Here is a 23,557-nt window from a genome sequence, read left to right as displayed (position 1 = left end):
CATCCCTTTTTATGGCTGCATAGTATTCCATGGTGTATATGTGCCACATTTTTTTATCCAGTCTATCATTGATGGGCGTTTAGGTTGGTTTCAGGTCTTTGGTATTGTGAACAGTGTCACAATAAACATACATGTATATGTGTCTTTATAGTAGAATGATTTATAAGCCTTTGGGTATATACCCAGTAATGGGATTGCTGGGTCAAATGGTATTTCTGGTTCTAGATCCTTGAGGAATCACTGTACTGTCTTCCACAATGGTTGAACTAATTTACACTCCCACCAACAGTGTAAAAGCATTCCTATTTCTCCACATCCTCTCCAGCATCTGTTGTTTCATGACTTTTTAATGATCGCCATTCTAACTGGCTTGAGATGGTATCTCATTGTGGCTTTGATTTGCATTTCTCTCATGACCAGTGATGATGAGCTTTTTTTCATGTTTTTTGGCCACATAAATGTCTTCTTTTGAGAAGCGTCTGTTCATATCATTTGCCCACTTTTTGATGGGGTCGTTTGTTTTTTTCTTGTAAATTTATTCCTTGTAAATTCTGGATATTAGCCCTTTGTCAGATGGATAGATCACAAAAATTTTCTTCCATTCCATAGGTTGCCTGTTCACTCTGATGATAGTTTCTTTTGCTGTGCAGAAGCTCTTTAGTTTAATTAGATCCCATTTATCAATTTTGGCTTTTGTTGCCATTGCTTTTGGTGTTTTAGTCATGAAGTCCTTGCCCATGCCTATGTCCTGAATGGTATTACCTAGGTTTTCTTCTAGGGTTTTTATGGTTTTAGGTCTTATGTTTAAGTCTTTAATCCATCTTGAGTTAATTTTTGTCCCCTAAGGGTAAGGAAAGGGTCCAGTTTCAGTTTTCTGCATATGGCTAGCCTGTTTTCCCAACACCATTTATTAAATAGGGAATCCTTTCCCCATTGATTGAATAAACAGTATTTCTATCACTCTTTCTGTTGCTTTTTAATTAGCATCAGGAAACCTAACAACATTTTGATAGCAGGAAATTGTTAGGTCTATTCATTTCAACTATCTACTATATTCCTATCAGAGCTGCAACCAGCAAACTTTTTGTCTGTCACATAAAAACATTTTTAAAAACTTCCATTTCCTTAAACAGTCTAGTGTGGAACAGAAACTTTAAAAAATCAGAAATTTTATTTTCTAATTGTATAACCAGGTAGGAGAACAACAACACTGATATTGTAAAATGTTTGTTTCAGATGAGGAATTAACTAATAACGTCAGTGGAGATGAAATAACTATAAGAAATTGTGAGGAGATAAAAGAAAAAACAGAGTCAGAAATTCACATGCCTACTAATAGCCAAGAACACAAAACAGTTCAGAATTTCAGAAAAAGACAAAGTTTCTTAAAAACTACCTGCAACCTAGGTTTGTATTCCTATAATTGTATAGGTTAAAGTTTACAAAATCAAGCCCAGCAATTCACTCTACTTCAAGGAATTTCTAAACTTTCAGATATATTGTTTCTTTTTGTAGTTATTCACTGACTTATATGACTATTTCAATGATATTTGTTGTTAAGGCACCACTTGAGAATCCAATAATCTGTAAATATATTCATGTCATATTTCTGTCTATGACTTCTAGTTTATTATATTAGAGGAGATAAGGTAAACTGCAGACACAGCAAGAATATTCAGTAGGGACAGGAGGCGTGAAATGTGTCAGATTCTTTAGATACTTCCATTCAGCCCTTTTAACATAAGAGAAATTAAAGAAACATAGCCATTAGTTTGTGTTGTGTCAGATGAGTGAACTGTGCGTGTTTCACAGTATGGACAAGCTAAGCATCCTTTGATAGTTCTTGGAGATAGTTCTGTGATAAACAATAGGCTGGACCACTTCAGGTTAAACATTATTCACTGAATGTTGATTTACATACTGTCTGTTAAGAGATAGGAAGGACACTGAATTAGGCATTCTCTGTGAACATTCTTTCATTTTCCCCCTCTCATGTAAACTGAAATCCTTCTTATACATACCTCCTATAGTGGGTTGAATGCTGGCCCCGCCAAAACATGCCCTGTCCCAATCCCTGTAGTTTGTCACTATTACCTTATATAGTAAAAACATGCCTATTACCTTCTTTGCATGTGTGATTAAGTTAACAACCCTAAGATAAGGAGACCATCCTGGATTATCCAGGTGGGCCCTAAATCTAATTACTGTGTCCTTATAAGAGAAACACAGGGAGATTTGAAACACACAGAAGAAATGATGAGATGAAGGCAAAGGAGGAATGTAGCCACAGCCAAGGAAGCCAAGGAGTGCTGACAGCCATCAGAAGCTAGAAGAGGCACAGAAAGATTCTCTCCTAAAGCTTCCAGAGGGAGTACAGCCCCGTTGACACTTTGATATTTATTTCTGGTTTCCAAATTATGAAAGAATACATTCTGTTGTTTTAAGTCACCCAGTTTGTGGTAATTTGTTACAGCTACCGCAGGAAACTTCACACCTCTCTAGCAGCACTTAATCATATTTAAATGTAATTTTTAACATGTCTGTTATTCCACCAGACTGTAAGCCACTTGAGCAGAGAATTGAACTGCTCCAGAGGCAAGAATTTTAGATAGTGACATCTGGGATTCCCTAAAACAATGGCAGGCTTACCTCCTGCTGATCACCCAACAGTGAATTCAACTATGCCCGAGTTCTGCCACATTCCCATCACCCTCCAGAGATGTCCAATTAGGATTTTAGTTTTCCTCACTAAAATATGAATGAACAGATAGTCAAGGATCAAAAAGTATTTGCAGAAAACACCAATATGAAAGATATCAAAGTAAACTAAGCAGACCAAAGGAACCCAGAAGAAACAGAAATTATACAAGAATCAAGAAACATCTAATATTTTTTCCAAAAAGGTATAGAAAAGAGGGAACAATAAGAGAACAATACAGAGCTTTTAGTTGTTGAAAACAGAAATTTAAATAAATAGATAATATATAGATATGTACAGCAGGGTTACAAGGCAAAGCTTTACAAGTCTACTAAGGACAAAAAAAGAAAAAGCTGAAAATAGGAGAGAAAAGATAAGAAAATTAAAGATCACTCCAGGAAATCCAGGGAGAACAGCAAGTGAACAGTAGAAGAAATCATTAAAGAAAGAATACAAGAAATGAGATAAGCATTTCCATATTGAAAGTACCACTTAGTGTCTAGTACAGTGAACAAGGCACCTCACTGAAATTTCAGAACAGGAATAAAGATCCTGAAAGCTTCTGAGAAGAAAAAACTGGTCACATAATGGAGAGAAATCTAAGTATTTAATAGCATTATACTTATTAATAGTAACATCAGATTCCAAACTACAGTGGAGTTTTTGAAGAGGTTTAGGATGAGTACTATTTGTTTCCTTTTGAATTTCTGTCAGATTTTGTTATTTTACATTTTTAGTCAAATGCTGTACAAACTTATGTTAGTAACATTGAGAAGTTTTTGAGTTTTTGCTCCAAAATATATATTACATGGCTACCTTCTTTGCTACAAACACACCAGGAACAAGAATTTATACCATCCACAGTAAGAATTATTGGGAGAGTTTGTTGTTGTTGTTGTTGTTTGAGACAGGGTCTTGTCTGTCACCCAGGCTAGAGAGCAGTGGCACAATCACAGTTCGCTGCAGCCTTGACCTCCCAGGCTCACATGATTCTCCCACCCCAGCATCCCTCAGTAACTGGGACTACATGCCACCACACCCCGCTAATTTTTAAATTTTTTTAAGAAATGTCATCTCCCTATGTTGCCCAGGCTAGTCTCAAACTCCTCCTGCCTCAGCCTCCCAAAGTGCAAGGATTACAAGTGTGAGGCACTGTGCCCAGCTGGGAGAGGTTTTTCTATTCAAACTTGCGGTCTGCAGGCCTGCAATCTTAGATATAATTTTCAAATATATTCTCTCTCTCTCATATATATACACACACACACACACACACACACACACACACAAACACACACACACACACACACATAAGTTTTTAATTCTTCCAGTAAAGAATTTTGGATTGCTAATCTCTAAAGAGCCATATGTTTTTGTCTGGCTGCCAGTGGAAAAGATATATGAGACTCATTCTTCCCTGTGATTCATATAACCCAAGAATCCATTTTTTAGAGAACAGTTCTCTAATCTTTTTATCTCTTGCCCTGAAACCATATGCATGGTTGATGACATTTAGGAAGTAGAGCAAGAAGATTGTCCCAAAGTTTAATGCAGTGATTCTCAAACCTTAGTTTGCATCAGAATTACCTGAAAAGCTTGTTAAAACACAGATTGCTGGGCGCTACCCTCAAAGAATCTGATTCAGTAGGTGTGTTAGTTGTCTCTATTACACACTTATTATCTCATACTTTCTGTAGGTCAGGAATCGGGCATGGCTTTGTTGGGACCTCTAACAGAATTGTTCATAGGCAGCAAAGTGTTGGCCAGGACTGGGGTCTCATCTGAAGGCTCTGCTAGGGAAGGATACACTTTCAGGCTCATGTGATTGTTGGCAGAATTCAATTTCTTGAGGATGGTTGGCTGAGGGCCTCAGTTCCTCACTGGTGATTGGCTGGTGGCCATCCTCAGTTTCTTGCTGGGTGGGCTTCTCCAACATGGCTACTTGCATCATCAAAGCATACAAGCTGAAGGCAATACAGCAAGTCTGCTAGCAGGACAGAAAATGTTACAATCTCTTTTAACCTAATCAGTTAAATGAAATACCCTCAATGTGGAAATATTCTATTGGTTAGAAGCAAGCTATTCAAGAGAAGAAGAGTACACAAAGTCATAAATACCAGATGGTGAGGATCATTAGGAGCCATTTTAGTCTGTCCTCCAAAGTAAGTTTGGAGTGGACTGGGGAATTTGCATTTCTAACAAGTTTCCTCCATGGTGCCAATACCACTGATTTAACTAATATTTTCTGTTTCATCACCCTATCCCTTTATTTTGCTTTGCATCTCAGTCTGAAGCTTCTCTAATGCAGTTTCTTTCTTTCTTTCTTTTTCTTTTTCTTTTTTTTTTTTTTGAGATGGAGTGTATCTCTGTTGCCCAGGCTGGAGTGCAGTGGTGCAATCTTGGCTCAGGGCAACCTCCACCTCCTGGGTTCTAGTGATTCTCCTCCCTCAGTCTCCAGGGTAGCTGTGGTTACAGGCATCCACCACCATGCCCGGCTAATTTTTGTATTTTTAGTAGAATGCTGGGATTACAGACATCAGCCACTGCGCTTGGCCCTGATACGGTTTCTATAGAAAACAAACCTTCAGGTTCCTGGCTTTGGGTTGGAGATCTGGAATAAGAGGAGTGGTTGCTAGTCAGTTGAGGGTTGGGGAAGGAAACTTGGAGTCCCAACTTTTCTATGTAAAAGATCTTATATAAAAGATATTAACCAACTGCCCAGCCCCCACCCCTACTGTTCCACACACCTGCCTTCCATAGTGCCTCATTTCCCCAAGTGTGGAGTGTGTGAATTCAGATTGGCTCTCTCTCTACAATTCCCTTTGCAGGCACTTGTGTTGGAGCATTCCCCATTCTGCCAAGCCAGTTCACTCTTCTGCATCATTGACTTTCTAATCCCCCCAAATTTGTTGAAGTCTTTGTCCTTTATTGTTTCCTCTTTTATTATTTTATATGGTACTTTAAAATTTCTTTTACTGTCATATTTTAGCATGGTTTTGGCAGGAAATAGGGGGAAAACATGATCAGTTCATTACTTTTAATTCCAACTTAAGTCTGTCTAACTTGTATTGCAAGGAAGAGATTTAAAAAACAAAACCTTTGGTTAATGATATTGTACAGCACATTTTGTGAAAGAAAAATAGAAAACCATAGGACATAGTTTGTTACTTGGCACCTATGTGATCAGGAATACACCCACTGAGATACAGAATGTCTGTAGAAAGATGATTTTTTATAATATCTCAGTTATCTTAAGAAAAATACTATTCATTGTTAAAGGGCTACTGAGAATTAGATGAGTGTAGATAGAACTGAAGCAAGTTAATTTGTTTTAATCAAGTGTTTGATAGAGTAATTAATCAACTGCTAGAATGAATACAAAGTAATGTGCTTAGATGCTTATTATTTCTTCACAAATTATATATTAAAACAATAACAGCAATGGTAACATTAATTGATATATGTTTCTGTGTAGTGTGGTATTTTGAGGAAGTTGTTATGTATTTTCTAAGATCTTTTATAACAATCAGCATTTGGCAGAAAATAAACCTCTTGTTTGGCAAATTTACAGGAATGAAAACAGGTGGGATCAACAAGAGGAATGCCAGAGGGGAAAGCCAGCTTCATTTAGCTGCCAGAAGAGGAAATCTGTCCCTAGTGAAAGCCCTGATAGAATCTGGAGCAGATGTGAATCTAAACGATAATGCAGGTTTGGATCCTTTTAATTTAATTACCTTTATAGTTTGAACTCACTGAACTACACATTTCAACACCTCCTGCCCCCTCCAATTTGTTCCTGGCTGATATGTAAGTGATAACTTTGAACAATCTTTTTTATATTATATTAGCGTTTAGTTGAATATTAAGATTTATCATTGTTAAAAGACCTTTTTCCTTTGAAACAGTTTTTAACATCCATTTGGGAGCATCAGAGAGGGTAGACAGAATGGGGAGTAAAGGGAGTTAGGCCTTTTCCTTGGAAGCCTCAAGTTTGTCCTGTAACTTTGGTGAGAATGCAGAATTTTCTCATTCTCCCATCCCTTCTTCTCTTTTCTCCTCCTTTTATACTGTTCCTTTTTTCTCTCTTTCTTTATTTTTATTCTAAAACTATGAAAAATTTACCTAACGTTTTGCTTAAGCACAAAAGAATCTTCTCTGAAGAATTCCACAGGGAAAAACTCAAAGGTTAATTAAACCAGGGTTCATTTTAAAGAGAAATGTGGCAATGCAAAGATACACATAGGAAAGTCAGACGTTTTAATATCTGAGTTGAAATAAATCAGAATGAGTAGTATTTACTCTCATTATGTTTTGCATTCTGTGAGTCTTTTGCTTTGGCACTTATATCAACAAATATTTGTGATGAGACCAATTGGTTTTCAAAAATGAAACATAAATTTTAAGTCCATAGTTTTTAGTATTATTTCTTGTTCAATACTTAGTATATACATATGAATCAATATGGATATTGCATTAATGCAACAAAACCTTAGTAATACAGATATTACATGAGTATTGATTTGCACGAAGCAGGGTTTTTTTTTTCTTTTTCTTTTTTTAGGTTGGACACCACTTCATGAGGCATCTAATGAAGGATCTATTGATATAATTGTAGAGTTATTAAAAGCTGGTGCTAAGGTTAATTGTGAAAATATAGATGGAATTCTGCCCTTACATGATGCTGTTGCTAACAATCATTTAAAGGTACAGTGCACATCACATTAAGATCTTACTACTTTTTCTTAGGAAAATGAATGAAGAAAATGAAGATATTTTAAACTGAGAACCAAAATGATTCTGTAAAACAAGTGATTTTTTTAAAACCTGCTTCAAATTACAAATGAAGATACAATAATATATATGGATTAGAAAATCTGTGTATCTTAATCATTTTTCCATTATTTCTTCATTACAAAATACATGCAAGTCAGAAGAGAGTAAAAGTAAACACAACCCATAAATCTAATACATTATATTTTTAATTGTCTAAGATAATTTGCTGTTGTGCACAGAAGAGTCTAATTATAGTGATGATACGTGTGACAGCTAGATTTTTTTAACTCAAAATTTCTCAGTGGGTTAGGGGTAAAAACATGAATCATTTGTTTTCAGGGTGTTTGTTGTATCTTTTTCTCCTTTGTTTTTCTTTATCAAGCAGCCATTGTAAAAATATCACAAGAAAAGATTACGAGGGTCATTATTTCAATGACACTGACTTTCAAATCTCAACCTTAAGATTCTTCAGATGTTTACACTCATCTTTCTGTTTGACAAAGCGTAGGAGAAAACCCTGTTATCCATAGGCAATATAGACTTCAGTAATAATTTTTTCTATTGTTACTATTTGTTTTACAATAAAATATTTTTAATTAAAGTGTCTACTTTTTTTATTCTTATACTTTAAGTTCTAGGGTACATGTGCACAACGTGCAGGTTTGTTACATAGGTATCCATGTGCCATGTTGGTGTGCTGCACCCATTAACTCATCATTTACATTAGGTATATCTCCTAATGCTATCCCTCCCCCCTAACCCCACTCCATGACAGGCCCCGGTGTGTGATGTTCCCCACCCTGTGTCCAAGTGTTCACATTGTTCAGTTCCCACCTATGAGTGAGAACATGTGGTGTTTGGGTTTCTGTCCTTGTGATAGTTTGCTCAGAATGATGGTTTCCAGATTCATCCATGTACCCGCAAAGGACATGAACTCATCCTTTTTTATGGCTGCATAGTATTCCATGGTGTATATGTGCCACATTTTCTTAATCCAGTCTATCGTTGATGGACATTTGGGTTGGTTCCAAGTCTTTGCTATTGTGAATAGTGCCACAATAAACATATGTGTGCATGTGTCTTTATAGCAGCATGATTTATAATCCTTTGGGCATATACCCAGTAATGGGATGGCTGGGTCAAATGGTATTTCTAGTTCTAGATCCTTGAGGAATCGCCACACTGTCTTCCAAGATGGTTGAACTAGTTTACAGTCCCACCAACAGTGTAAAAGTGTTCCTATTTCTCCACATCCTCTCCAGCACCTGTTGTTTCCTGACTTTTTAATGATCGCCATTTTAACTGGTGTGAGATGGTATCTCGTTGTGGTTTTGATTTTCATTTCTCTGATGGCCAGTGATGATGAGCTTTTTTTCATGTGTCTGTTGGCTGCATAGATGTCTTCTTTTGAGAAGTGTCTGTTCATATCATTCACCCACTTTTTGATGGGGTTGTTTGATTTTTTCTTGTAAATTTGTTTAAGTTCTTTTGAGTCTGGATATTAGCCCTTTGTCAGATGGGTAGATTGTAAAAGTTTTCTCCCATTCTGTAGGTTGCCTGTTCACTCTGATGGTAGTTTCCTTTGCTGTGCAGTAGCTCTTTAGTTTAATTAGATCCCGTTTGTCAATTTTGGCTTTTGTTGCCATTGCTTTTGGTGATTTAGTCATGAAGCCCTTGCCCATGCCTATGTCCTGAATGGTATTGCCTAGGTTTTCTTCTGGGGTTTTTATGGTTTTAGGTCTACATTTAAATCTTTAATCCATCTTGAATTAATTTTTGTATAAGGTGTAAGGAAGGGATCCAGTTTCAGCTTTCTGTATATGGCTAGACAGTTTTCCCAGCACCATTTACTAAATAGGGAATCCTTTCCCCATTTCTTGTTTTTGTCAGGTTTGTCAAAGATCAGATGGTTGTAGATGTGTGGTATTATTTCTGAGGGCTCTGTTCTGTTCCATTGGTCTATGTATATGCTTTGGTACCAGTACCATGCTGTTTTAGTTACTATAGCCTTGTAGTATAGTTTGAAGTCAGGTAGCATGATGCCTCCAGCTTTGTTCTTTTGGCTTAGGATTGTCTTGGCTATGCAGGCTCTTTCTTGGTTCCATATGAACTTTAAAGTAGTTTTTTCCAATTCTGTGAAGAAAGTCATTGGTAGCTTGATGGGGATGGCATTGAATCTATAAAATACCTTGGATCCATGAGCATGGAATATTCTTCCATTTGTTTGTGTCCTCTTTTATTTCGTTGAGCAGTGGTTTGTAGTTCTCCTTGAAGAGGCCCTTCGCATCCCTTGTAAGTTGGATTCCTAGGTATTTTATTCTCTTTGAAGCAATTGTGAATGGGAGTTCACTCATGATTTGGCTCTGTGTCTGTCTGTTATTGGTGTATAGGAATGCTTGTGATTTTTGTACATTGATTTTGTATCCTGAGCCTTTGCTGAAGTTGCTTATCAGCTTAAGGAGATTTTGGGCTGAGACGATGGGTTTTCTATATATACAATCATGTCATCTGCAAACAGGGACAATTTGACTTCCTCTTTTCCTAATTGAATACCCTTTATTTCTTTCTCCTGCCTGATTGCCCTGGCCAGAACTTCCAACCCTATGTTGAATAGGAGTGGGGAGAGAGAGCATCCCTTTCTTGTGCCAGTTTTCAAAGGGAATACTTCCGGTTTTTGCACATTCAGTATGATATTGGCTGTGTGTTTGTCATAAATAGCTCTTGTTATTTTGAGATATGTCCCATCAATACCTAGTTTATTGAGAGTTTTTAGCATGAAGGGCTGTTGACTTTTGTTGCAGGCCTTTTCTGCATCTATTGAGATAATCATGGGGTTTTTGTCTTTGGTTCTGTTTATATGTTGGATTACACTTATTGATTTGCGTATGTTGAACCAGACTTGCATCCCAGGGATGAAGCCCACTTGATCGTGGTGGATAACTTTTTGATGTGCTGCTGGATTCGGTTTGCCAGTATTTTATTGAGGATTTTGCATCGGTGTTCATCATGGATATTGGTCTAAAATTCTCTTTTTTTGTTGTGTAGAGACACAACAGGCTTTGGTATTAGGATGATGCTGGCCTCATAAAATGAGTTAGGGAGGATTCCCTCTTTTTCTATTGATTGGAATAGTTTCAGAAGGAATGGTACCAGCTCTTCTTTGTACCTCTGGTAGAATTCGGCTGTGAATCTGTCTGGTCCTGGACTTTTTTTGTTGGTAGGCTATTAATTATTGCCTCAATTTCAGAGCCTGTTATTGGTCTATTCAGAGATTCAACTTCTTCCTGGTTTAGTCTTGCGAGGGTGTATGTGTCCAGGAATTTATCCATTTCTACTAGATTTTCTAGTTTATTTGCGCAGAAGTGTTTATAGTATTCTCTGATGGTAGTTTGTATTTCTGTGGGATCAGTGCTGATATCCCCTTTATCATTATCTTATTGTGTCTATTCTTCTCTCTTTTCTTCTTTATTAGTTTTGCTATTATTATATCAATTTTGTTGATCTTTTCAAAAAACCAGCTCCTGGATTCATTAATATTTTGAAGGGTTTTTTGTATCTCTGTCTCCTTCAGTTCTTCTCTGATCTTAGTTATTTCTTGCCTTCTGCTAACTTTTGAATGTGTTTGCTCTTGCTTCTCTAGTTCTTTTAATTGTGATGTTAAGGTGTCAATTTTGATCTTTCCTGCTTTCTCTTGTGGGCATTTAGTGCTATAAATTTCCCTCTACACACTGATTTAAATATGTCCCAGCGATTCTGGTATGTTGTGTCTTTGTTCTCATTGGTTTCCAAGAACTTCTTTATTTCTGCCTTCATTTTCTTATGTACTCAGTAGTCATTCAGGAGCAGGTTGTTCAGTTTCCATGTAGCTGAGTAGTTTTGAGTGAGTTTCTTAATCCTGAGTTCTAGTTTGATTGCACTGTGGTCTGAGAGACAGTTTGTTATAATTTCTGTTCTTTTATACTTGCTGAGGAGTGCTTTACTTCCAACTATGTGGTCAATTTTGGAATAAGTGCGATCTGGTGCTGAGAAGAATGTATATTCTGTTGATTTGGGGTGGAGAGTTCTGTAGATGTCTATTAGGTCCACTTGATGTAGAGCTGAGTTTAATTCCTGTATATCCTTGTTAACTTTCTGTCTCATTGATCTGTCTAATGTTGACAGTGGAGTGTTAAAGTCTCCCATTATTATTGTGTGGGAGTCTAAGTCTCTTTGTAGGTCTGTAAGGACTTGCTTTATGAATCTGGGTGCTCCTGTATTGGGTGCATGTATATTTAGGATAGTTAGCTCTTCTTGTTGAATTGATCCCCTTACCATTATGTAATGGCGTTCTTTGTCTCTTTTGATCTTTGTTGGTTTAAAGTCTGTTTTATCAGAGACTAGTCCTTGTTAACTTTCTGTCTCATTGATCTGTCTAATGTTGACAGTGGAGTGTTAAAGTCTCCCATTATTATTGTGTGGGAGTCTAAGTCTCTTTGTAGGTCTGTTAGATCTTCCTCCATCCTTTTATTTTGAGCCTATGTGTGTCTCTGCACGTGAGATGGGTTTCCTGAATACAGCACACTGATGGGTCTTGACTCTATCCAATTTGCCAATCTGTGTCTTTTAATTGGAGCATTTAGCTCATTTACATTTAAGGTTAATATTGTTATGTGTGAATTTGATCCTGTCATTATGATGTTAGCTGGTTATTTTGCTCGTTAGTTGATGCAGTTTCTTCCTAGCATTGACGGTCTTTACAATTTGGCATGTTTTTGCAGTGGCTGGTACCAGTTGTTCCTTTCCATGTTTAGTGCTTCCTTCAGGAGCTCTTTTAGAGCAGACCTGGTGGTGACAAAATCTCTCAGCATTTGCCTGTCTGTAAAGGATTTTATTTCTCCTTCACTTATGAAGCTTAGTTTGGCTGGATATGAAATTCTGGGTTGAAAATTCTTTTCTTTAAGAATGTTGAATATCGGCCCCCACTCTATTCTGGCTTGTAGAGTTTCTGCCAAGAGATCTGCTGTCAGTCTGATGGGCTTCCCTTTGTGGGTAACTTGACCTTTCTCTCTGGCTTCCCTTAACATTTTTTCCTTCATTTCAACTTTGGCGAATCTGACAATTATGTGTCTTGGAGTTGCTCTTCTTGAGGAGTATCTTTGTGGCATTCTCTGTATTTCCTGAATTTGAATGTTGGTCTGCCTTGCTAGATTGGGGAAGTTCTCCTGGATAATATCCTGAAGAGTGTTTTCCAACTTGGTTCCATTCTCCCGTCACTTTCAGGTACACTGATCAGATGTAGATTTGGTCTTTTCACATAGTCCCATGTTTCCTGGAGGCTTTGTTCGTTTCTTTTTACTCTTTTTTCTGTAAACTTCTCTTCTCGCTTCATTTCATTCATTTCATCTTCAATCACTGATACCCTTTTTCCAGTTTATCGAATGGGCTACTGAAGCTTGTGCATATGTCATGTAGTTCTCGTGCCATGGTTTTCAGCTCCGTCAGGTTATTTAAGGTCTTCTTCTCTATGCTGTTTATTCTAGTTAGCCATTCATCTAATCTTCTTTCAAGGTTTTTAGCTTCTTTGCGATGGGTTCGAACATCCTCCTTTAGCTCAGAGAAGTTTGTTATTACCGATTATCTGAGGCCTTCTTCCCTCAACTTGTCAAAGTCATTCTCTGTCCATCTTTGCTCTATTGCTGGCGAGGAGCTGCATTCCTTTGGAGGAGAAGAGGCGCTCTGATTTTTAGAATTTTCAGCTTTTCTGCTCTGGTTTCTCCCCATCTTTGTGGTTTTATCTACCTTTGGTCTTTGATGATGGTGACATACAGATGGGGTTTTGGTGTGGATGTCCTTTCTGTTTGCTAGCTTTCCTTCTAACAGTCAGGACCCTCAGGTGCAGGTCTGTTTGGAGTTTGCTGGAGGTCCACTCCAGACCTGTTTGCCTGGGTATCACCAGCGGAGGCTGCAGAACAGCCAATATTGCAGAATGGCAAATGTTGCTGCCTGATCCTTCCTCTGGAAGCTTCATCACAGAGGGGCACCTGGCAGTATGAGGTGTCAGTCGGCCCCTTATAGGAGCTGCCTCCCAGTTACGCTGCTTGGGGGTCAGGGACCCACGTGCGGAGGCAGTCTGTCCATTCTCAGATCTCAAACTCCATGCTAGGAGAACCACTACTCTCTTCAAAGCTGTCAGACAAGGACGTTTAAGTCTGCAGAAGTTTCTGCTGTCATTTGTTTAGCTATGCCTTGCCCCCAGAGGTGGAGTCTACAGAGTTAGGCAGCCTTCCTTGAGCTGCGGTGGGCTCCACCCATTTTGAGCTTCCCAGCCACTTTGTTTACCTTCTGAAGCCTCAGCAATGGCGGACGCCCCTCCCCTAGCCTCGCTGCCACCTTGCAGTTTGATCTCAGACTGCTGTGCTAGCAATGAGTGAGACTCTGTGGGCGTGGGATCCTCTGACCCAGGCGCAGGATATAATCTCCTGGTGTGCCGTTTGCTAATGAGAGGTGATAACATGCTAGCAGCCCTCGCTCGCTCTCGGTGCCTCCTCGGCCTCAGTATCCACTCTGGCCATGCTCCAGGGGCCCTTCAGCCTGCCGCTGCACTGTGGGGGCCCCTTTCTGGGGTTGGCCTAGCATGGAGCCCACTCCCTCTGCTCATGGGGAGGTGTGGAGGGAGAGGCGCGGGTGGGAGCTGGGGCTGTGCACGGTGCTCGCGGGCCTGTGTGAGTTCTGGGTGGGCGTGGGCTTGGCAGACCCTGCACTCGGTGCAGCCGGCCGGTGCCTGCTGGGCTTGATAGGAGCCTGGGTCTCGTGCGTGGACCACCGTTCCCTCTTCGTGGGATCATTGGCCAAGATGACCGGTCTCCATCTCTTTTTCACTTCCCCTCTTTTCCTCTTGGTTGTCTGGTATGTGCTCCCTCTGGGCTACCGGAGTGCCCAGGCTAGGTGCCGCAAAGTCCCATGGCGAGTGCCAGTGAGAGATGAAGCCGGCTGGGCTTCTGGAATGGGTGGGGACTTGGAGAACTTTTCTGTCTAGCTAAAGGATTGTAAACGCACCAATCAGCTCTCTGTGTCTAGCTAATTGGGTGGGGACCTGGAGAACTTTTCTGTCTAGCTAAAGGTTTGTAAACGCACTGATCAGCACTGTGTGTCTAGCTAATTGGGTGGGAACCTGGAGAACTTTTCTGTCTAGCTAAAGGTTTGTAAACGCACCAGTTAGCACTCTGTGTCTAGCTAAAGGTTTGTAAATGCACCAATCAGCACTCTGTCTAGTTAAAGATTTGTAAATGCACCAATCAGCACTCTGTGTCTAGATAATCTGGTGGGGATTTGGAGAACTTTTGTGTCTAGCTAAAGGATTGTAAATGCACCAATCAGCGCTCTATGTCTAGCTAAAGATTTGTAAATGCACCAATCAGCTCTCTGTCAAAACAGACCAATCAGCTTTCTGTAAAACGGACTGATCAGCTCTCTGTAAAATGAACCAATCAGCTCCCTTTAAAATGGACCAATCAGTGGGATTTGGGTGGGGCCAGATAAGGGAATAAAAGGAGGCCACTGGAGCCAGCAGTGGCAGCCCACTCAGGTCCCTTTCCACACTGTGGAAGCTTTGTTCTTTCGCTCTTTGCAATAAATCTTGCTGCTGCTCACTCTTTGGGTCTGCACTACCTTTGTGAGCTGTAACACTCACGGTGAAGGTCTGCAGCTTCACTCCTGAAGCCAGCGAGACCACGAACCCACCAGGAGAAACAAACAACTCCGGACATGCCACCTTTAAGAGCTGTAACACTCACTGCAAAGGTCTGCAGCTTCACTCCTGAGGTCAGCGAGACCAAGAACCCACCAGGAGGAAGAAACTCTGGACATGTCCGAACATCAGAAGGAAAAAACTCTGGACACACCATCTTTAAGAACTGTAACACTCACCACGAGGGTCCACGGCTTCATTCTTGAAGTCAGAGAGACCAAGAACCCACCAATTCTGGACACACTACGACCATTGGAAAAGCTCAGTGTTAGGGTGGGAGTGTCCCAATTTTCCAGGTACCATCTGTCATGGCTTCCCTTGGCTAGGAAAGGGAATTCCCTGACCCCTTGCGCTTCCCGGGTGAGGTGATGCCCTGCCCTGCTTCGGCTCACACTCTGTGGGCTGCACCCACTGTCTGACAAGCCCCAGTGAGATGAACCCGGTACCTCTGTTGGAAATGCAGAAATCAACCATCTTCTGCGTCGCTCACACTGGGAGCTGTAGACTGGAGCTGTTCCTATTCAGCCATCTTGGAACCTCTTCAGTAATAATTATTGGTTTGAAAAAATAGTTAAGGAAACCATCAAAAACGATATAAAAAATTCCTTGGATCCCTCATTGATACCTATTTATCTATCTCTAGATATTTTAAGAGCCTGGTAACTTTTTAATTTAATTTTGTGAAAGGATATTCTTGCTATTTTCAGCCTACACATAGCCATGTGGAGGATGTTATTACTGAATTTATGATCTGCTAAGAGATGTGAATTAATGATTAAGAATATACCAGAGTGGGTGGGCTAATGTCCAATGTGGCTTCTTTTGGCTAAAAGAAGCTGTATTAGTTTGTTCTTGCATTGCTATAAAAAACTACCTGAGGCTGGGTACTTTATGAAGAAAAAAGGTTTAATTGACTCACAGTTCTGCAAGCTATACAGGAAGCATGACTTGAGGAGACCTCAGGAAACTTAAAATCATGGCGGAAGGTGAAGGGTAGTAGGCACTTATTCACATGGTGGAGCAGGAGACAGAGAGGGAAGGGGGTGATGCTACACACTTTTAAACCACCAGATCTTGTGAGAACTCTATCAAGAGACAGCACTAGGGGAATGGGGCTAAACCATTAGAAACCACCCTCGTGATCCAATCACCTCCCACCAGACCCCACCTCCAACACTGGGGATTACAATGCAACATGAGATGTGAGTGGGGACTCAAAGCCAAACCATTTTAGAAGCCCTTTGGCCTTTACAGTATTTAAATTTAAAAAGAATAGACAAATTATCAAGATCATATGGTCACAAAATGGAAGAAAGGAAACAGAATTATTAAAGTGATGAACCTGCTGGTTTTTTGTAGAGGGAAAAGACCACTTACCAGGCACGGTGGCTCACGCCTGTAATCCCAGTACTTTGGGAGGCCGAGGCAGGCAGATCACGAGATCAGGAGATCGAGATCATCCTGGCTAACACAGTGAAACCCCGACTCTACTAAAAATACCAAAAAAAAAAAAAAAAATTAGCTAGGAATGATGGCAGGTGCCTATAGTCTCAGCTACTTGGGAGGCTGAGGCAGGAGAATGGCTGAACCTGGGAGGCGGAGCTTGCAGTGGGCCAAGATCATGCCACTGCACTCCAGCCTGGGCAACAGAGCCAGACTCCATCTCAAAAAAATAAATAAATAAATAAATAAAATAAAGTGAAACCACTTAAATAACGATCAAAGTTTCATAGTGGGAAAATCAGGTTTTTCGACATTATTCTGAGGAATGCCACATAAAACAAAAAGAAAGTTAATTTTCTTATAGTATTTGTGTTGCAGGTCACCAGCTTCACCCCTACCTTTGGAGACTTGTTAGAAGGACTTACAGAACTTATTGTGTTTGTACTCATGGCTGAGATTTATTACAGCACTGTAGTAAGGATACACATCCAGATTGTAAGAGAAAAAGACACAGGTAGAACCTGGAGGTATCAATTTGAAGGTTTTCTTATGCTGTCTTCATCATGAAGAGCCACACAGGGCTTAATCTTCCCCCAGCAGTGAAAATGTAGCAACATATATGTTATGGTTCCACCTAGGGAAGCTCATTAGAGACTCAGTGCTCAAGATTTTATTGTAGGCACCCTTTGCCTAGCACATACCAAAATCCCAAACTCCCAAAAGCATAAACCACATCGCTTGTGTAGACAGTTTAAGCACAATGAGCTACCCTTATCAGGCAACGTTTTCTATCAGTGTAGTATACTGTTTACAATCCAAGTTCACAGGTGCCAACTAATGGCCAATTCTTGTATGTTAACTCTTTTCTAAACAGTGTTATATTTAGGTTCTAATTGAAATGTGTACTAATTTCTAGAATAGCAATAAACTGAATAAAGTTTGTTTTATTGGCCTAATTTTTCTGGCAAAGTTGTATGACAGCACATAGGACATCCTTTATCTCACAGTTGATTTTTGCATCATGATATCAAGGAAGATTGTGAGTGGAAAAAATGTGAACTCAAACTATGTTTTTTCCTAGTCTCTCAATAACAACAGTCAACACAGAAGACTTCTGAGACCACATGTGTGGGAGTTTCTCCCTACACTCCAAGCAAGCAATCAATTCTGTAGCAGATACCAGCTAGGTGTAACAAAAAAACAAATGAGACTATTAAAAACAAAAATCAACCTGGTAGATTTAAACCTAGCCTTACTGATAATCATTTTAAATGTAAATGACCTAAACGCTCAAATTAAAAAGCAGACATACATTGGATAAAGAAGCAATACTCAATTAAATGTGGCATACAAGAAACTCACTTTAAACAAAAGGCACATAGCCAGGCATGGTGTCTCACACCTGTAATCCCAATATTTCAAAAGTCTGAGATGGGAGGATCATTTGAGCCCAATAGTTCAAGACCAGCCTGGGCGACATAGTGAGACCCTGTCTCTAAAAAGAAAAAAAAAACAAACCTCTCTCCCTCTCTCCTTCTCTTTCTCTCTTTCTCTCTCTCTGTCTTTGTCTCTCTCTTCTCTCTCTTTCTGTGCATATGCACAGATAAGTTATAAGTAAATTAAGTAAGTTTATGGAAAAACGTGCTATGCAAACAATAATCAAAAGAAAGAGTGGCTTTGGTAACTGATATGCTTAGGCTTTGTGTCCCTACCCAAATCTCATCTTGAATTATAATGCTCTATAATCCCCATAATCCCCGCATGTCAAGGGAGAGACCAGTCGGAGGTCTCTGGGGGCAGTTTCCTCCATGCTGTTCTCATGATAGTGAGTGGGTTCTCATTAGATCCAATGGTTTTATAAGTGTTTGGTAGTTCTTCCTATGCTCATTCTCCTTCCGCTGCTTTGTGAAGAAGGTGCCTTGCTTCGCCTTTGCTTTCTGCCATAATCGTAAGTTTCCTGAGGCTCCCCAGCCCTGCTGAACTGTGAGTGAATTAAACGTCTTTCCTTTATAAATTACCAGTTTTGCACAGTTCTTTATAGCAGTGTGAAAACAGACAAATACAGCAACATAAGACAAAGTAGAATTTAAAGCAAGTAATATTGCCAGGGATAAAGAGTCATATTTCATAATTATAAAGGGGACAGTTCGCCAGAAAGACATAACAATTCTAAAAGTGTGTGCACAGAAAAACAAATTTCAAACACATGAATAAATAGAATTGAAATGAAAATAAACAAATTCACAATTAAGTTGGAGACTGTAATTCTTTTAATAAATGATTTGTGAAGTATACACCCAGGATATAGAAGCCTTGAACAACATTATCAACCATGTTACCTACTTGACATTTATTGAAGATGCCAACAACAATAGCAGAAAATCCATTCTTTTCAAGAGCTTACAGAACATTCGCCAATATAGACCACATGTTGGACCATAAAACAAGTTTTAATAAATTCAAGATACATGAAGTCATACAAAGTATGTTCTTTCACCAAAATGAAATGCAATGACTAATCAGTAACCAAAAGATTTCTAGAAAATCCCCACATATTTAGAAATTAAACTGTATACGTCTGAGTAACTCATGAGTCACAGAAGAAATCACAAGAGGAATTAGAAAGTATTTTGAACTGAATTAATGTATCAAAATTTATGGGATTTAATGAAACTAGTATTTATATGGAAATTTAAAACTTCAGTGCTTATGTTAGAAAAAAATATAAATTCAGTGACTTCGGGTTTGACCTTACAAAGCTTGAAAAACAAAAAAGGAGCAAAATAAGTAGAGATAACAGAAATCAATGAAATATAAAACAGACAATGGAGAAAATTAACAAATGCAAAAGTTATTCTTTGAAAAGACGAATCAAATTTATAAACCTTTAGCCAGATTTTAAACAAGACCAACAGAAGACACAGATTACCAATATCAAGAATTGGGGGACATTGCTGTAGATCATACAGAAAATAAAAGGTTAAAAAGGGATTATTGTTACAACCTTATGCCAATAAATTTAACAAATGAAATGGACAAATTCCTTGAATGCACCTACCAAAGCTTACCCACAAAGAAAAAAAATAGCCCTTTATAACCCTATATATGTGAAAGAAAATGAGTTGGTGTTTTAAAAACCTTTTCAAAAAGGAAATTCCAGGTGCAGGTAGTTTCACCAATAAATTTTACCAATAATTGAGGAAGAAACAAATGAGCCGTACACAAACTCTTCCAGAAAAGTAAAAAGGATGTACTTCCCAAGTGATTTTATAAGGCTAGTATTATTTTTATACCAAAACCAGCCAAAGGCGTTACAAAAACCCAAAACTACAGACCAATATCCTTTAAGGACACAGATGCAAAAATCCTTAAAATATTAGCATGTCGAATCCAGTAATATATACATACAAATATTACATGACCAAATGGAGTTTGTCCCAGAACATAAGATTAGTTTATTATTTCAAAATCAGTGTGGTTTACCAAATTAACAGATTAAAAATGAAAAACTACTTTATTTCAATACATGCAGAGAAGGCACTTCAAAAAAGTTAGCACTCATTCATGATTAAAAGAAGAAAAGCTCAGTAAGCCAAGAATAGACATATCCTTCCTCAATCTGATAGACAGCACCTTCAAAAAACCTACAGATTACATCATACTTAGTGGTAAAAGGCGGAATTTTTTTCCCTAATACCAAGAACATAACAAAGATGTTGCTCTGACTTCTTTTTTATTTTTATTATACTTTTAGGATACATGTGCAGAATGTGCAGGTTTGTTACATAGGTATACACGTGCCATGGTGGTTTGCTGCATCCATAAACCCATCATCTACATTAGGTATTTCTCCTAATGCTATCCTTCCCCTAGTCCCCCACCCCCTGACAGGCCCCAGTGTGTGATGTTCCCCTCCCTGTGTCCATGTGTTTTCATTGTTCAACTCCCACTTATGAATGAGAACATGAAGTGCTCTCACCACTTCTAATCAATATTATGCTGAAGTTTCTAGCCAGTGCAGTAATGGAAGAAAAATAAATAAAAGACGCACATGTATTTGGAAAGTAAAAAGTAAAGCTGTCTTTGTTTCGTATAATATGACAATGAAAAACTGCTATTTCATATGACATGATAAAATAATTTACTAGAATTAATAAGTGAATCTAACAAGGACTCAATTGTATTTGTCTATACCAGCAATGAACAATTGGAAGTTGAAAATTTAAAAATACCATTTATCGTTATATCAAAATATTAAATAATTGGGGATAAATGTTACAAAATATGTCCAAGACCTTTACACCCTTACACTGAATACCTCAAAACATTGCTGAGAGTAATTAAAGAAGACCTAAATAAATGAAGTGATATATTGCGTTCATGGCTTAGAAGACTCAGTATTTTTTATATGTCATTTCCACCCAAATTGATCTATAGATTCAGTACGAATACAATAGTCTTAACAGGAATTTTTGTAGCAATTGTTAGGCTGATTCTAAAATTGATATGGAAATCAAAATAGCTTAAAATAGCTGATACAAATTTGAAAAAGAATAATATTGGAGGATTTATATTACCTATAGTGTGTAGATATGTATTCCATAGCTATAGTAATCAAGACAGTATGTTACTAGCATAAGTTAGATTAGGATTTCTGAACCCTGACATAAATGACATTTGGGGCTGGATATTTCTTTCTTAAAGAGTGCTGTCCTGTACTTATAGGATGTCTCATAGCTTCTCTGACCTCTACTCACTAGATGCCAGAAGCACCCATATCCTCTAGTTGTGACAACCAAAAAATGTCTCTAGACATTCCTGAATTTATCCTAGGGGACAAAAATCATCCCCAGTTCAGGAGCACTGAGTTTTACTTATAGAACAATTGAACAAAATAAAAGCATTGAGAAATAGACCCTCATATATGTGTTCAGTTGATTTTTTTTTTTTTTTTTTTGAGATGGAGTCTCACTTTGCCACCCAGGCTGGAGTACAGTGGCGCAATCTCTGCTTCCTGCAACCTCTGCCTCCTGGGTGCAGGTGATTCTCCTGCCTCAGCCTCTTGAGTAGCTGGGACCACAGGCACACACCACCACACCCAACTAATTTTTTTGTAGTTTTAGTAGAGATGGGGTTTCATCATTTTGGCCAGGCTGGTCTCGAACTCCTGACCTCAGTTGATCTGCCCACCTCAGCCTCCCAATTAGTTGATTTTTAACAGTGGTGCAAAGGCAATTCAGTAGAGAAAGTATACTCTTTCAGCAAATGGAATTGAAATCCTTGGATTTCCATTTTTTTAAATGAACCCTTAATTTTCGTCATATGTAAAATTAAAACTTGTCTCTATTTGGGGATTGCTGAGCTTCCTGTGTCTGGATGTCTAAATCTCTTGCCAGACTTGGGAACTTTTCAGCTATTATTTCATTAAATAGATTTTCTATCCCTTTCATGCCAAATGGTACACTTGGAAAAACAATTTGGCAATTTTTATTATCTGAAACATATTACATATTTACAAAGTATTGGACCACCCCTTGGTGTTTATTTACCTAAGAAAAATGAAAGCTTTTTGTCCACACAAAGACTTGTACTAGAATGTGGATAGCAGCTTTATTCATAATAGCCTCTAACTGGAAGGGACCCCAAATGTCTATCAGCTGGTAAATGAATAAGTCGTTAAAAGGAACAAACTTTTTTTTTTTGAGATGGAGTCTTGTTTTGTCACCCATATTGGGGTGCAGTGTCATGTTCTCTGGTCACTGCAACCTGTGCCTCCCGGGTTCAAGCAATTCTCCTGCTTCAGCCTCCCAAGTAGCTGGGATTACAGGCATGCACCACCATGCCCAGCTAATTTTTGTATTTTTAGTAGAGACGGGGTTTCAGCATGTTGGCCAGGCTGGTCTCGAACTCCTGACCTCAGGTGATCCACCCGCCTTGGCCTCCCAAAGTGCTGAGATTACAGGTGAGAAACAAACTGTTGATATACACAACAATATGAGTGAATCTCAAAATCATCATGCTAAGTCAAAGAGACCAGACACAAAAACTGCATTCTGAGCTCATTCATATGAAATTCTACAAAAAGCAAAATGTAAAGCAATAGAGGCAGATCATTGGTTCCCAGAGACCAAAGAGTCTTGGTAAGTGATTGACTGCAGAGGGGCAGAAAGGATTTTTTGTGATGGTAGAATGTCTCTAAGTCATCATGGTAGTCGTGATCACTTCACTAAGGCTGATTTTTTTTTTAGCAGGTAAAAGGCCTATTTCTTGGTCACATAATCTTTGCCAATCTCTTTGGCCCTCAGGCCCACTCCATCATGTTACCTGGAGCTCCCTCCCAACTTTAGCTTTAGCTTTTCCTGTTTAGTGCCTTGTTACCCTGTTGCTGTTTAGACTTTTCCTGTGGATGACTATTACTGAAAAACACGATTCAGGGTCCCATTCTCTCTGAGCTGAGTTCTCTGTGTTCTCCAAATTAATACATTAAGTGAATCTTTTTTTGTATATTAAAGTCGAGGCCTAGAGAAGGCCTCATCTTAACACATTGGCAGAACAGTCATTATTAATACAGCATATGTTTTTAAGACTCTAGAAGTTTACTTCTCTGAAATTCACTTTCTGTCTCCTCCATATAATGTTTGAAATAAATTTCTGCAGATTAAGGCCTATATCTCCAGTTTGCTAAATTAATCTCGGGATGGTCTCAGGAATCTGTGTTTTAAAAGAATTCAACAAGTGATCTTACTGATCAATCAGGCTTAGAAACTACTGGATTGAGGTAGTTTCTGACCCCATCTTTTAAAAACAGATAAATAAAATCTTAATAAAATCTAAATAAATAGAAAAATAAAAAATTTTATCTTTTCATACCTTTACTGAGACTTCGCTAAGGTGTACAAATGCAGATTTTCTCAAAAGTC

General features: G+C 38.7%; 1 protein-coding gene across 2 annotated transcripts in view; it reads left to right on the top strand.

Annotated features, from left to right (window-relative positions):
* Window positions 1–23,557, top strand: part of ANKRD31 (ankyrin repeat domain 31) — a 175,456-nt gene that overhangs the window by 98,436 nt on the left and 53,463 nt on the right. The window contains exons 15-17 of one of the 2 annotated variants that reach the window (XM_032144984.2): window positions 1,237–1,407; window positions 6,267–6,404; window positions 7,257–7,399. In XM_032144984.2, coding sequence (XP_032000875.1) covers window positions 1,237–1,407; window positions 6,267–6,404; window positions 7,257–7,399 — 452 coding nt within the window. The remainder of the gene's footprint in view (window positions 1–1,236; window positions 1,408–6,266; window positions 6,405–7,256; window positions 7,400–23,557) is intronic. The other variant, XM_032144985.2, reaches the window with a different exon arrangement.

Source organism: Hylobates moloch, unplaced genomic scaffold (genome assembly GCF_009828535.3).
Source record: "Hylobates moloch isolate HMO894 unplaced genomic scaffold, HMol_V3 SCAFFOLD_23, whole genome shotgun sequence".
In the NCBI taxonomy this organism is placed as follows: Eukaryota; Metazoa; Chordata; class Mammalia; order Primates; family Hylobatidae; genus Hylobates; species Hylobates moloch.
Note: the sequence above shows the minus strand (reverse complement) of the source record. Positions and strands in the feature narration are given on the sequence as shown.